This window comes from Mixophyes fleayi, chromosome 7, assembly GCF_038048845.1.
Source record: "Mixophyes fleayi isolate aMixFle1 chromosome 7, aMixFle1.hap1, whole genome shotgun sequence".
Lineage (NCBI taxonomy): Eukaryota > Metazoa > Chordata > Amphibia > Anura > Limnodynastidae > Mixophyes > Mixophyes fleayi.
Genome location: NC_134408.1, coordinates 18,127,629 through 18,144,111, shown reverse-complemented (window position 1 = coordinate 18,144,111; position 16,483 = coordinate 18,127,629). Strand labels below are relative to the sequence as shown.

At 43.1% G+C, this 16,483-nt stretch overlaps 1 protein-coding gene across 8 annotated transcripts in view; it reads left to right on the top strand.

Annotated features, from left to right (window-relative positions):
• Positions 1 to 336: 336 nt before the first annotated feature.
• TOM1L2 (target of myb1 like 2 membrane trafficking protein) overlaps positions 337 to 16,483 on the top strand; it is a 35,469-nt gene continuing 19,322 nt past the window's right edge. For 7 of the 8 annotated variants that reach the window (XM_075179213.1, XM_075179211.1, XM_075179209.1 and 4 more), the window contains exons 1-4: positions 339 to 454; positions 11,097 to 11,181; positions 13,870 to 13,948; positions 15,822 to 15,971. In XM_075179213.1, the coding sequence (XP_075035314.1) occupies positions 403 to 454; positions 11,097 to 11,181; positions 13,870 to 13,948; positions 15,822 to 15,971 (366 nt within the window). In that variant the 5' untranslated portion in view covers positions 339 to 402. Of the gene's footprint in view, positions 455 to 11,096; positions 11,182 to 13,869; positions 13,949 to 15,821; positions 15,972 to 16,483 lie in introns of all 8 variants that reach the window. The other variant, XM_075179214.1, reaches the window with a different exon arrangement.

The following is a 16,483-nucleotide window of genomic DNA, read 5'->3' as shown; positions in this document are numbered from 1 at the left end:
TTTTTAGCCAATAGACGCAACTATTGCATGACGTATAGGAAGGCGTGTATTTGAGGTGACCGGCAAATGACAGAGACTCCTGACCAATCATATTAAGTGGGCGCGGCTTGGCAGTTATAACGTAAGTGACAATGTAGCTATCCCAGCTCAGTCATTCATTGGTTCGCGCTAGTGTGTATTGACTGCTACGCAAAGCTGATGATTGACAGACGCGTCTTCCAATCGCATGCACCCGTTACTATTATGTGGGCGGGTGTAGTCCGGTGATGAGCCTGATGGACAAGAGAACGGTCCAATGAAATGCACGTAGCTGTAAATTCATCCAATGGTGTTAGAGAAAGGGCGGGCCACCGCCTTGTCTGTGTGAACCATTGCAGAGGCCGGCTGTTTGTTGTCATCAAGATGGAGTTTCTGCTGGGGAACCCGTACAGCACCCCGGTGGGGCAATGCATCGGTAAGAGACCCCGGGAGAAAGGATGACACCCCCCCTTCCCCTGTGTGTATGTGGGCACTGGGGCCGCTCTGTCCTAATGTCTGTGTCATGGTCACCTCTGTTATATTATCATTCATCCTCCTCCATACTGCAGTCTATACACCCTGTGATATTATGTTATACACACTATTATATTATACACCCTTCTCTCTATATACCCTGTTATATTATTATTGTTATACACCCTCCTCCATACTGCAGTCTATACACCCTGTGATATTATTATATTATACACCCTCCTCTCTATCCACCCTGTTATATTATCATTGTTATACACCCTCCTACATCCTGCAGTATATGTACCCTGTTATATTATTATGCTATACATACTATTATGTTATGTTATACACCCTCCTCTCTACATACCCTGTTATTTACTGCTCTACATTATTATACTATACATAGTCCTGTCTATATAGCCAGTTGTATGCTGCTATACAGTATTTAATTATTATTAGCATGTTATACATCCTCCTAAATACGACTTTCTATATACTGCTGTGTACAATCTGTTATATTATAATAACTATTATTATTATTATATTCTATAGACCCTCCTTTATAATACTGTGTACACCATGTTTGTGTTCTACATAGACACATTTCTCCTATGCACCATGTTATATTATCTCTACATCCATCTACATACTGCTGTGTACACATCATATGTTCTCATCCTGTTTTATGCTGCGAATACACTCTCCTGTATATTGCAATGTACTGTCACCCCTTTACTACATGCACCCAATCATATACTGCTTTGTGTACACAGTGGTCACATCAACTACTACCATCTGTGCTCCCTTCCTGTCACCTCTCTACCCGTCTATCAGTCACTCCTCCATCCGTGCTTTCCTCCTGTCACCTCTCTACCCGTCTGTCAGTCACTCCTCCATCCGTGCTTTCCTCCTGTCACCTCTGTACCCGTCTGTCAGTCACTCCTCGATCCGTGCTTTCCTCCTGTCACCTCTCTACCCGTCTGTCAGTCACTCCTCCATCCGTGCTTTCCTCCTGTCACCTCTCTACCCGTTTATATCAGTCACTCCTCCATCCGTGCTTCCCTCCTATCACCTCTCTACCCTTCTGTCAGTCATTCCTCCATTCGTGCTTCCCTCCTATCACCTCTCTACCCGTCTATCAGTCACTCCTCCTCCATCCGTGCTCCCTTCCTGTCACCTCTCTACCCGTCTGTCAGTCACTCCTCGATCCGTGCTTTCCTCCTGTCACCTCTCTACCCGTCTGTCAGTCACTCCTCGATCCGTGCTTTCCTCCTGTCACCTCTCTACCCGTCTGTCAGTCACTCCTAGATCCGTGCTTTCCTCCTGTCACCTCTCTACCCGTTTATATCAGTCACTCCTCCATCCGTGCTCCCTTCCTGTCACCTCTGTACCCGTCTGTCAGTCACTCCTCCATCCGTGCTTCCCTCCTGTCACCTCTCTACCCGTCTGTCAGTCACTCCTCCATCCGTGCTTCCTTCCTGTCACCTCTCTAACCATCTGCCAGTCACTTATCCATCCGTGCTTTCCTTCTGTCACCTCTCTACCCGTTTATATCAGTCACTCCTCCATCCGTGCTCACTTCCTGTCACCTCTCTACCCGTTTATATCAGTCCCTCCTCCATCCGTGCTTCCTTCCTGTCACCTCTCTACCCGTCTGTCAGTCACTCCTCCTCCATCCGTGATTCCTTCCTGTCACCTCTCTACCCGTCTATGTCAGTCACTCCTCCTCCATCCGTGATTCCTTCCTGTCACCTCTCTACCCGTCTGTCAGTCACTCCTCCTCCATCCGTGATTCCTTCCTGTCACCTCTCTACCCGTCTATGTCAGTCACTCCTCCTCCATCCGTGCTCCCTTCCTGTCACCTCTCTACCCATCAATATCAGTCACTCCTCCTCCATCCGTGCTCCCTTCCTGTCACCTCTCTACCCGTCTATATCAGTCCCTCCTCCATCCGTGCTTCCGTCCTGTCACCTCTCTACCCGTCTATATCAGTCCCTCCTCCATCCGTGCTCCCTTCCTGTCACCTCTCTACCAGTCTATATAACAGTCCCTCCTCCATCCGTGCTCCCTTCCTGTCACCTCTCTACCCGTCCATCCCTGCTTTCTATCCATCTGTGCACATTATCTCCCAGTTTTTCTGTGAACTATGTTTATACATTCCCTAACCTTTATTTTACTGACCACTTACAGAAAAATATGAGGGTAAATCCTAATGATTTATAATTATGGTTAGTAACGGAGGTGTATGGGAATGTTTGTTAAGTATATAGCGCACTATGCTACAGATCCCTCTTTGAACAAAGTATGTGTGGTTTTTGTTGTTTTGTTTTTAATGTTTGTTTTTTTTTCCAACGTCCGTGTGTACTGGGCCTAATGGATTTCTTAGTACATGAATATATATATGCTGCCATCATAGAGGAGCGACAAGCCTCATGAATACTAGTCACCCATCCGATAATGGCTGTTGCTCCTTCTAGATTCATAGAGCAGGACTTACATATAGCGCACATAGTATGTGTTCCTCTAAGCATGGATTCATGTTATCCCAGAGAGGACTGTACACTGTGTTTTTGCATGTTACAATTGATCAGCATTAGTTCTTCTATCAGGACATAAATAACCAAAGTACAGACCATTTCTACTATTTCATTTGTATAGTAGGGTAGCAATGTTGTATCAATTAGTTGACTGTTTATGGTCTTCCCACACATTCCAAAATATCAGGGATTATTACAATAGGAAACACAGATGGGATGTGTAGAATATTTCTGGTCATGCATTGCAATTATCTCTGTTTTATGTCTTAGAAATTGTTTTTTCTTGAGTTGTATTTCTGTTGTATAGTTTGTTAGCCTTCTTATAATCCTGGTTTCCAACATGTCTTGTAGTTTGAGTTCTTTATCTACATGTAAAACCCGATGACATGAGTGATCCGTATCTCTTATCAGCAGCTCCCATTGTCCTCTATATTTGTCCAAAGGTTCTATCCAAAAGTGGTCAATTTCAGCACCGTTTGCTTGTCCGAAGGTGCAGAGTTCATATTTTGTCAGGTTTTGTTCATTCGTCCGTTGATGGAGCTGCTGTCCCAATCATAAAATGTTCAATTAAACTACTGTGGGGGACAAGGACCCCACTCATTAAACATTTGTAACACTTTTGGCTTTACCAAGCTAGCTGCCTTTAATGAAGTGCATATGGATGGCTTCATAGCCTTCCATAAAGGCGGCTTGTAAGATTGTCTTTCAAAGCATTCCTGTCTTGTGGGTTTGAAAACTTGCTCATTTATTCAAATGTCGTCTGAATAATTTACCTTTTCATTGCATCCTTATAACAAGCCTGGACACATTTCTTCCAAACTTAGACAAAGCCAAATGTTAGGATCCAGCAATTTTCTAAAATATGAGCTGCATACCAAAAGTATTTGGATCGGAGGCTTACGCTCAATGCATCCATTTCACTGGCATATTAACCTTTGCCTTAAACGTAGACACCACAAGGCTGTTGTACCGTCGGCTTGCAGTTTCCATAAGTCGCTTGTGACTCTTACTAGATACCAATTTTAACATTCATGCATGTTAATGCTCGGTACAATATAATGGCGTTCTATGGGATCGGTCATTAAGTACATAGTGCTCTATGCTGAACGTAATGTTACGCAACACTCTTTGTACGTTCTGTTAAAAGCAGGGACAAATGATGTGGATTTTGTCTATGCTTTTACAGATTTATCTTTCTTCAGCGTTCGTGTGTGGGTACTGGGGAGAGATAAACATCAAGAATACATTGTACCCACCCAATATTGGCTGCAACTACTGATGTTCCCATCTCATAGCTCAGGCCTTCATGAGGAGCTCAAACGCTCGCTCACTGCAAGAAGGAGCCCATCCATGACTGTAAGGGCTTTGCAAACTGTATAGCTGCAAGCATGGCATAGGCAAACCAAGGGGGGGTTACTTGTGCCTGGAAACCCCCCTCCAAGCCTATGGCACTGTATAATTGAGGTGGCTGGACCCTGCTCCCGCTTCACACCGCTCTACTTGAAAAGGGAGAGCTGCGTGCACCTAACAGTAGTGCACGCACCATTGCCCATGTATATTATGGGTATAGGAAGAATTGGAGAGCAGCCAAGCACTGTCTAAAATTATAGCCACGCCCCCATGCATGCTCTTCACTCCCACTGGCGGCGTGGTGTGGAAACCCCCCTCTACAAATTCTGCGTTTGCCCCTGAATGGGTACTGTACCTAATCAATATGTCTGCTCTACTTGTTCTAAGGTTGTCCCAGCCTTAATTTAGTGTGTAAATGTTTGGTAACAAACAGTAACTCTCCCATAGATTCCCGGCGTGTTATATAAAGTTGGTATTGGGTTTTATGGTGCAGTGGAAAGGTAAGGTATTAAAATGCTTAATGCGGAGGTCAATGTTTAGCGGTGGATGAGGGGCAGCACAGTGGCCTAGTGGCTAGCACTTCTGCCTCACAGCACTGGGGTCATGAGTTCAATTCCCGATCATGGCCTTATCTGTGTGGAGTTTGTATGTTCTCCCTGTATTTGCGTGGGTTTCCTCCGGGTGCTCCGATTTCCTCCCACAATCCAAAAACATACTGGTAGGTTAATTGGCTGCTATAAAAAAATATTAAAAAAAAATTGACCCTAGTCTGTGTTTCTCCCTCTTTGTGTCTGTGTGTGAGTGTGTGTCTATATTAGGGAATTTAGACTGTAAGCTCCATTGGGGCAGGGACTGATGTGAATGAGTTCTCTGTACAGCGCTGCAGAATTAGTGGCGCTATATAAATAAATGATGACAATATAGAGGGTGGGATACGAGGGGTATGGGAAGGAAATAACGGGAGAGACAGTGGGTGCTGGGATAACGTGTGTCAGTAGCTGCAGTGCTGTTACGATTGCTGAGAAATATCTGTTGGTTTAGCAAGGTGTCAGAGCGAGTAAAAGTAACTTGTACCTGACAGGGCATATTGTAAATCTACAACAGTCGGAGAGCCACAGGTAGTGCTGTCATTCAGATAAGCTAGGGAAAGACGAAAATCCAGTGCCGGGCTTAATTATTTCCAAACCCAAATCAATTAAATATGAAGTCGCAGCTGTAAGAATGGGACTTTGCTATATGTCTGAACATAAACCAGAAATCGAACCTAAAGATAAAATCCTGGGAAAGAAGTGCTTATTCCTCCGTCCCAGGATTTAATTTATGTGCTTATTGTCTAAGCAGAGTGTCTAAGAGATACCATATCTTTTATATATTGTAAACGCATTACATTTTTAGTTTTTACTTTGGTGCATGTTTCCCTATATGAAACATGCTGAGATATCAGAATATGCACCTTGGACTTTGGCCAATACTTTGCATTTGGCTCAGAGCATCTCAGCGCATAGAGGCATCTGCTTATCATACCGCTGTCTAGGCTCAGGTTATCCACCGACAAATCATTAACCAAAACATCCAGTTACTTCCCTCCTCATAAGTTCCATTGAAATTGGGCATCTGCTCCTGTGATCCTGGTAATGGTTTTGCTTTGCCATGGGAAGGGATACGGGCCCCAAGGATTTATGTAAGGTTCCTGTTGGCTCTTTAGAGCTTTAGATCTGTGAGTCGCTGATGACTTTGTTCCTTGTGTCCATTAATGCTAGTACGGTAGTAATGGGCTTCCTGCTGCACCTGTTTATTTTCCTACATGTGCCCCCACCATGAATTGATGTTTCTTCTTGGTAAAAAAACAATTATTTTAGTGTTCAGATACAGTGGCCACAGGGGGCACTGTTGCATTGGGGTCTATGGATGAGACTTCATTTGACCTCTCTATGGAAACTCACATTGACTGTTAATGCAAAATTGCAGAGAAATTAGATTACATTGCAGTATAGAGTTTTACAGAAAAATAAAACCTACTTATAAATGGTTATATTTTCAGTGCAGGGCTGAGTAAATTCCCCCCAGTCTTCCAGATGTGTGTTCTTATTATGGGATGTCTAGTGTCTTCTACAGTGTAGGAGTTATGGTCGTGTATTGTTCCACAGGAGCCAGGGATAAGTAGGCTTGGTCTTTTATGCTGCGTTGTGTCGATCCCCTGGCTTATGTGCCATTCAGATGGTGTTATAGAGAATCTTATTAGCAGTAACAGGATTAGTGCACATTACTCCCTGGGACCAGCTTGGGGAAATGAGATTGTGGCAGGCAGATGGGCCGTAGGATACTGGAATTACATGGTAGTGCAGACATCAGAGCCCTTCTTCCTTGCAGAGGCTTACTGCTTGGGCCAAAGAGTTTAACTCTTCTGCTGCCATTAGTGTCGGACACCAAGCAGCTTCCTTGTCCTTGTTAGCAAAAGTCTTATTTTATACCATCCCATCATACTAAGACTGCCGGTTAGCAGTAAGAACAGCAAATAAATGTATTTCATGTTCTAAGAGCTCCGTTGCAGCTTGAAAATGAACCAGGAACTTCAGAAATGTCAGATTTAGGGGTCCCAGGCCACAATTAGCAGACATTTGTGCAATTGGACAAGCTGCAAGTCCTGCCTATAATAGTTAATAATGATCAGTTTTGAGGCTATTTCTAGTTTGATAATGAAATGTTGATTACAGCAATATGTATCTGTCTGGAAACAGTAGAAACCTAGCAATGTCTTGCATATCTGTATGGGGTTTTGGAAACGAAAATAAACATAAGGACAATGCTTGTTCTGGAGGACACAAGTTTAATGATCATAAACCAAACAATAAGCTTCAAAAAGGAAATATATCACCTTGCACCCCTGGAAAGTTTGGAGGTTGTGGAGGGGGGTGTGCATGTGCTTTCACTAGCTGTACGCCATGGTAATATAGAACCGCTCACATCATCCATTATACAGGAGCATATTAGCCATGCACCATTTATTTCACACTGTGCCTGTCTGTAATTCTGCGCTCAGAGGGCATAGAGGGGATTCATCTGTGTGGCAGGCGCGCTGCGGCTGAGGGATCCTGCGCTACACCCACTCTCGCCCTGCCGGCACAGCAGAGCGAGGGCTCCCCAGCAGCCGGAGGGTTAAACCGCTGCAGCTGTGCCGAATAAATAGGGCATCTCTGAATGTATTATGCAAGGGACGGTCCTGTGGGCTGTAAGATGAAGTACCGTGTGCCTGTCTCCCCAGGGCAGTCATCCTATCTCTCCGCACAGTGTGTTGCTTTGTGTCCTGTTAGGAGATATATAGTCACTGCAGCAGGCTTAGAAATGTTCCCCGCTGGTGGGATTTATGTGATTGGGGATGTGGGGGTGGAGGGGGGGCTGGTCTGGCATTGGATGAAGTTGGTTGTTTACTGCAGACCCTCTTTGAAGAGCTGTAATGTTACAGGATGTCACAAAAATTGGGCTCTCTGCCCCTTTCAGGTGGAATTTGGCTGCGTAACCAGTGTAAACTTGAAGGATACTGATGACTTGTGGATCAGCAGCGCTCATTTGTCTCCCCAGTCGAACCGACCGACAGCCGCCCCTCTCATCCGAGGCCTTGTCATTCTTTGCTGACAACAACAGGATTTTGAGATTGGTGCACTTGTCGTTCCTTGTCCTGTGTGATTTGTTGCGGTTGTTTTGCAGAGGTCGGTGTGATTCCACACTTAACACGCGGAAAAAAAATCTTCAATATATGTGAATAAATTTGATTTTCTTCCTCGTGCTGCGTGTTTTTACTGGATCGCTGGTACACAGGAACAGTGTACCTAAAACATTCTTACTCTATTGTACTTTCTATCTATAATGGTATATTTAAGTTTGCTATTGTAGGTATAAATATAATTATGCATATGTAGGACTACTGTGCCCAAACATTGTATAACACCATCATGCTTCTTATCTGAAAATATCACAGTTATATTCCACTACAGCACTGCTACAAAGTTGTGACTGCATTCACTAGAGCTCATGTGGTATCGATGGCCCCACCCACATGTGTATATTTACCAATACACAGTGTATTTTTGCAATGCAGTACTACAAGTGTGTCAGTCACACTGTGTCTGCTCAGTAAGAGAAACCCCCCCCCCTCTTTACATGGCAGCCTGCAGCAGGGGTATGAAAGCGCATTATGGACCAATATAGTATGCTGTCCAATATACGATTGGTGAGCTGCTCTGGTGAGGCAGTAATAGTTCTTATGGAAGGTATAGGCAGCAGAATCCTGAATATTGGCTTGGCCTACAAATTGGCTGCCTTTGTTGTGTGTGGCTGACAAGGGTGTGTTTCTGAATAGAAAGATAATCATGTATCTGGTGTGACAGGATGGACCGCCTATGCCACCCTGCCTGCTGTTCTCGGAACCGGCTGGGCTTGCTTTGCCACCGTTCCCTTTTGTTATGCCAAATGCGTCCTCTTGCCGCAGTAGAAGGGGCTTACAAATGCTGCCACCACTGGACTCCTTACAGGCATCAAGTACCTGGTTTCTTCTGGGTAACTGATGCTGCTAATGTACCCTGTTACTGGTGTGCCTGGGCTGGTACTCCTGACCTCTTTCTATAGATCAGGGTTGCTGTGGATGGATCCCCCCTGGCCTATCACACTGACCAGAGCTGCTGGGTAGCAGGCAAAGCGGTGGTACCGGAAAAGCTGGGTCCAAACCTCAGAAACAACCGGGAACAGGTTAGATTTTGGGTCTAATCTGTAGATCACAAGGATAGAGAAGTTTTCCAAGCAGGTCTTTGAAGCAAGTGATGTTTATTTGCTCACACTGGTTGAAGGTACCAGGAGCAGCTCAGATGAAGCAAGAAATAACAATTTTCAATACAAGACAGGGCTTTTAACACCGATTTGAACACAGCCTCACAGGCTATTTTTAGAACCAGGATGCAATTTGTTTACCCAAACATGGATTTACATGAAATGCAAAGCTAACAATATTTACACTTCTCTGTTATGTGCTAAAACTTGATGCTTTCATTATCTGAGATCCAGCAACGCCAGACAACCAGGCAGCGGCCCCCTGCTGGGTATACAGGCTAAACAGGTTTTTGTCACTTCACATAAAGACTTACTTAACATTTCATGCTATCAGCAAACAGACTTCCTCTAGCAAAGACACAAACCCAAACAATGACACTTGCATACAAAACACATCCCAATGTAACGCCTGCATTTCAAATTATACATTGGTGCCTGCACCTGATTGAAATACATTTCTGCAGTAAATTATTTCTACATGATCCAGCCACAAATAAGTAATCCAGTCACATCCGGTTATTCCTTACAGTCTGTTTTATGTTGGGTTTTGTAAGCCCGCCTCCTGCCTAAAGTTGTGCTGTGTCTGCGTAATTTAATATCCCATTACCTCTCAGACAGATATGGAACCTATTACTTCTCCCTGTGATTGGAAGCTATATCTGATATTGAGCACACTGGCAAATTTTACATCTTGCTATGTAACGGGTGCTGGTGAGTTACCGGAACCTAGGACTGGTGACATCCTCGCCCATTAATCGTACTAGTGGCTTCTGCCCCATGGCTTCTCCATCTCATGGCGGCTCTGATTGTATCTGTTTCCTCCATCTAATTTTATAACTTTACTCCATCGCCGCTAGGTGCGCAAAGTTGTTTTTTTGGGGGGAAAACGTTATTGTGGCCAACTGTGAGAATAATGCTTACTCCAAATGTGTCAAATGAATTGTTGAAATTATTTTAGGCCTCTTCCTTCCCCACACCCACCATACTAGTATGTATACTATACAGCCCATAGCTTCTTTGTTATGCAGACATTAAACCTCTCCATGTCACCGTATACAATGCTGTATCCTTTAAATCATAATAAAGCCTTGATTTGACCAGTTCAATTCTGCATGTATTTATCCAGTAAATAGACCCCATGTGACCAGTAGACTGACCAGTGGTTGCTCTTTTCTGCTTAATGATGATTTTATGCTGGGTCCACTCCTCGTAAACCTTCCGCAAGGTTGTCATTGGCTGATGCTCCTATAGTGAACACTTGATAGCCAATCACATTTCACTAAACTGTCAGATGTAAATAGAAGAGATGCAATGTTGGTGATGGCGACTCTGTCCGTGGCCTGGCCCCACTTCTCTACCGTGACCACAAAGATTTGGCCGCAGTAAGATCATAAAAGTTACATCGGCCACGGTGAATCCAGAATGGCTGCATCCGCTATGAGTAGCGACAGTTACATTGTAAAGTTTGTTTGTTTTGGTTTTTTTTTAAACCGGAACAATGTGTATAAATGTTATTATAACACTTCAAACAATGCTGTTGAGATCTGTAACAAGTGGTTTCCTTCACCAAATAAATGCTATGGTAATAATGAGTAGTTGTTGATATAAATATGATGGCCACCTTTGTATTTTCTTTGCCTGAACCTCTTCCTTCCCCCAAGTAGTGGCACAGCTATAGGTACTGGTCTCGCTCCTGGAGACCCCCAAGCATTAGTGATGAGGGAGTGATTCTGCCAATGCTCCTTTGTAACCCCCTGATCACCTCTCGGTAACTAGGATTTTCAGGGAAGAGCTTTAGATATCTTAATATAGATCTCCCTTATCTCTGCAATATATTATCTTGCATCCTCAGCTAACATGGAAAACACTTTTGATCTTTTCCCTTCTCTTTGGCAGAGAAAGCTACTGATGGCTCCCTGCCGAGCGAGGACTGGACCCTCAACATGGAAATCTGTGACATCATCAACGAGACAGAAGAAGGGTGAGCAAGGCTGAGAGCCGTCTATGCTTCTAGTGTGCAATCATTAGCGGTGCTATGGGGAAGATGTATAATAATTAGTGCTTGTATAAAATGCAGCTTTTACCTGCATGGGCCGTCCCAGTGACATTCATTGTTTTGTGTGTATATAAATATTTCCTGTAATCACGCAGTCTTTCCTGTTCCACGGGAGTAAAACGGACCCAACCTTCCTGCTAGTCTCTGTGAGGTCATTAATGGCTAGTAATAGCTGTTGTTTGAGCATGTGCGGGTACCTGACCTTCAGGAGCTGATAAGCACAACACAAGGAAAAAGCATAGTGTGTGTCTGTATCAACACAACAAATAATTACAACCACATCCCGAGACTTACATGTTGGCTTTGTCCTAGGCCAGTAAAGACATTTATTCTTCCTCCTTTATGTTGCATTCTTTATAATGCTGGGGAGCATGCCGCTGGTGTTGTACAAATCTGGCGTAACCCTTTTGAACAACAAGCTCACCCAAGGAACAATGTCTTCATATGCATTTATTTACTACTTGGTAAGGTCATTCCCACTTGCAGCTCCCATGTTTCTGATCCCAGCCTACCCAATCATTTCTGGCTGTGGGACCTATAGTAAACTGCATGTAAACCTCCTTGACTGCTACGTAGGGTGGTGCGGTGGCCAGCGCTGGGGTGTTCATTAATATTACAAGAAAGTTATTTTATTGTGGCCCAGAACTTGGACTTGGTTTCCCAGATTAGCTTGGTATTTTCTGTTGCATTGTGGCATTTACATGCTGTCTTCCAGAGCTTCTCTTGCCTTAATGTCTGCTGTAAACAAACGGTGCGTTCTAATCTTTGTGTGCTTTGACTTTAGAGCGTTAATACAATTTTATAAAATAATGGCATGTGCTGATTCTATTGATTTGGCTAAATAGAAGGTCTACAAAGCTGTGAGTCACTCCTGATCTATGCAAGCGGCTCAAGATTCCGTTCTCATGTTCTGGTAGAGAACTAGAAGTACATCTAATAGTGTACTTTTTTTATTTTTATTTTTATATTGCAGTACTCAGAATAGAGGCTAGATAGGAGGGCTGTCATGGTTTTAAAATGACATAAAATAATTCTACCATATTATAAGTGATTGCAAATTGATACAGAAAATATTTATTACATTTGAGACTTTAAAAAAAAAAAAAAAAAGGGTAATTATTTGTATAACTTATTACATTCAATTTGCATGAAATCTAAAGACACGCTAAATTTACCATTATTCATTTAGGTACATAAGGATATGTTGGAGGTGGGAACTCGTTTAAAATGAGTAAATAATATATATCTACTTATGCTGTGTGTGTGTATTATGCAAACCACTTAATCATTGTATTAATCTTAATAAATGCACTTATTAGCCCTTTCTTGTTCATATTCTGTTGTTGCTTTATCTCTAGATACAATCCGTTCTAGTCTAGCTATACTTCATATGAATAATTCCGTCCAGTATTCTACTTGATTGTCATATCCGCCTCTTGCCTGCTCATACATTACCCTTAGCAGGCATATCTCTCCCCGTTAATTACAATCGCAATCTCTATATCACTGTCGCTATAGCAACAGAGAATGACGTATCTACGGACATACATCCTTTTATCGATCAATGTTTTTTTTTTTATGTTCTCATCATTAAATAGTCATTAAATTCATTCCTTATATAACATAATAGATTTGATTCGGAGAAAGGAAATTACCATGAAGAGATATCTTGTTAACATATCTGTCTTGAATACATAAAAGCATATTTAAACAGCTTCGCTTAGAAGTGGACAATAATCTATAGCATAGCTGATCCAAGTACGTTTATACACTCAACCGGAATTGGTGTGTCAATTAATCTTAAATAATTATAGCTATCATCTTCTAGAATGTACTCTTAATGCAGATAGATGCTCAACTCTTGTATAACTCTAAAATAATATCAGTGTACTCATTAAAATATGTTCAATAAAATAACTGCTTTAAAGTCTAATTGCACCCCAGCAATCCCCCCCCCTCCCCCTTTACAATGCCTCAGATGTATATAGATGGTCTCGTTGACTTATTACCCTCCTCATCACCACTTTTACCCTATATTCCCCCTATAAATTGTTAGAATGAAGCAAACAAGAAATGCGTTAGCACCATAAGAATCGATCCGCTGTCTGTGACCTATGAAATGCCTTGAAGAATTCTAGGTGAATGCGTTTACTCTATATTACTGCTGCTATTCACAAATAATTACCAAATAGGAATAAATGTCAGTTTTGAAGGGTGGTAATACGGTAGACTAGCCTAAGGGAGGGCAATAAGGTACTTGGGGAATTTAATGTGTGCATGAAGAGGTGAGGCTTTTATGACTGCATGGAGCTAGGGGAAACGCTTCTGAATTCTGTTCTGAAACTTTTGATGCACGAAGGAGGAAATCCACAGAGTGGGTGCAGCCTGAAAAACAAAAAAACTCCTTGAAGGAGAGCAGAGTTCTGAGTCAGAGGACCCCTAGGCAGCCAGCTTGAGGGGTAGAGTTTATTCATTTTATTTGTTTGCTTTTTGAAAGATTGAGGTGGTGATGGGACATCCAAGATGGAATAGCAGAAAGCCTTCACACCAAACTGAAGATGCGCTGTTTTCATGTAACTGAATTCTCTTTTATTCTACAACTTTGACTTCTAGGCCAAAAGATGCAATTAGAGCCTTAAAGAAGAGGCTGAATGGTACCAGGAATTACAGAGAAGTCATGCTGGCACTGACGGTAAGCCTTCCCAGTCTGTACTGTGCACCAGATAAATCTTCATCTTCCATCTTCATTTTGTATAACTGTCGTGCTGCTGGAGGGCTGATATTCCCCAGCTCAGGGTGACCGGCTACTTGTCAAGATATCGTCATGGATTAGTTTAGGCCTCTTCCTGTTTTTTAGACCTTAAGTAATTTTGTTTTTATTTTTTGAAACTGATCAGGGCGAGCGTTTGTCTAATGTAACGACTGTACTTTACTGAGTATATTATGTGTCTGACTGCCCCAGGCTCCAAACACAATACTTCTTATAAGCTGAATGTGTGCAAAAAAATGTACTAGATGATACATGTATTTGTGTCAAACCTGTTATCAGGTACAACACCACTTATTTACGGTATGGTGTAAAGCCGGTTCTGCCGGTTCCCTGTGAGAAATGGTTCTTGTATTGTAACTGATGGACAGAAGATATTGGCCTAAGACAGTGTTAGCTAACCTGTGACACTCCAGGTGTTGTGAAACTACAAGTCCCAGCATGCTTTGCCAATATATAGCAGCGTATTGCTGAAAGTGTATGCTGGGACTTGTAGTTTCACAACACCTGGAGTGTCACAGGTTAGCCAACACTGGCCTAAGAGATGCACACTAATCCAGCCCACCTCTCCTGCAATTCTGGCCCCTGACCTGAGACCATAACATCTCTATAAAGTAGTGTTTAGGGCAGCGTTCTATCGGTGAAGTTTAAAGAAAGTGTACCAGGGGGTGGGGGAGATCCTTGGTATTGTGGTATTCTGGGACAGATGGAGCCGTTAAGTGTAAGGCCCTGTGCGCTGGCGCCCCCCTGAGGGCGGCCGTGACTATAACACTAGCTGGACATACATGTATATGCAACTAGCAAAATGTCCAAAACTAGAATGACACATAAAGTTGTTTGCACAGGAAAACAACAACAACCTGCCCCTTGGGAAAGGGGCATTAGTGGCAGTAAGGTGCTGATTGGTTCCTTCTGGTGTCCTATTTTAATTAATAGGTTGTAGCAGGTGCTCTACAGACGTCGAAGCCAGGACAATGGTATCGGCCACTTGATCATCAGCGAAGGGAAGGCAGGACTCGTGTTCATCACTGCAAAAAATAAAATTACTAAATAAAAAAAAAAAAGTTATTTGAAGTACGTGGAGTGGGAACAAGGGACTTGTTTCAGGGTTGGTCAACTTGTGACTCACAGCTGCTGTAGAACTACAAGTCCCAGCATGCCACAGGTGGCCCACCACATATTTAGTGCACAGCCCGGGAGGTTTCAAGGAACTTGGCTTCAGAGGCATCCTGTGACTCTGATCTGTTGAACTACAAGTCCCATCATGCCCTTCTTTCTTCGCAATGTTATTTGTGTGATTGTGACTTTAGATTTAAGCTTTTACTCAGGTTGTACTATTCATGGTTGATTGCAAATTGTGTTTTAATATGGCGTCAACAGAGCCGCGCTCAGTATGCTCATTAACGGAAGAAGACTTGGTGGAAATAATATAATAATGCTATAAGCTTTAGAGTTGGGAGTCGGCTGTCATAAAATCAAATGTCCATTCCTCATTTACAGAATATCCTTCATGTCCTATCCTAATATCTCCTGCTTTGTCTTCTTCCTTCTCCCCCTCCCTCCAGCCCCAATTCTACTCTTCATCTGCTAAACACCGCAGAATGTGCTTTTAGATTTTGCTTTTTTATCTGGGAAAAACACAATTGGAAGCCGTTAATATCTGCTAATGAACCAGAGAAGCTGTTTACCTTTATTGGCACAATATCCAGGTCATATTATGTATTAGCGAGTTGCAGGTGGAACCATCTTTGATGCATCCTTGTGCGGGAATAACATTCCGCCATTCTTTATTTTGCAGGTATTGGAGACGTGCGTGAAAAACTGTGGACATCGTTTCCACGTGCTTGTGACGCACCGTGATTTCATAGACGGGGTGTTGGTGAAAATAGTCTCCCCTAAGAATAACCCCCCAACCATCGTGCAGGATAAAGTGCTGGCTCTGATTCAGGTGAGAGCTGCAGATCCCAGATGGGTACAGCCACCGTCCTGTCATATTATATGCTGTGACTGTACCTGAGCACCCCTCCCTGTCTGCTAATTGGCACTTTGGCTGCCCTATTATTATTTTGTGTAGAGGAAACCAAAGCTGCTTATGAAAATACACAGTAGGCAGCTTGGTTTGTGGGGGACTGTGACTTATTATTGTAATTCTAGGACATAGTAACTGGGATATAGAGAAGTCATCGGCCTCTGGATAGGAGAGTGTTACAGTAGACGTATGTTGTACCTAGATGTTCCAGCAGTGTGGTTGGCTGCTGGCGCTCAGGGTGGGCTATGTGTGATAGGTCAGCAGCTTTAAGTTGAGGGATCATCCTATGTCCAAAGATGCAACTTCAGGGAGTCTGGTCGATAGATTATGTTGGTGACCAGCTCATCTACTATCTTGGCACAGTGCACTACCCAAAGCCCCCACTTGGTGGCATTTGAGCACACCAGTTCTGAGTAGAGCCTTGTGGAGCA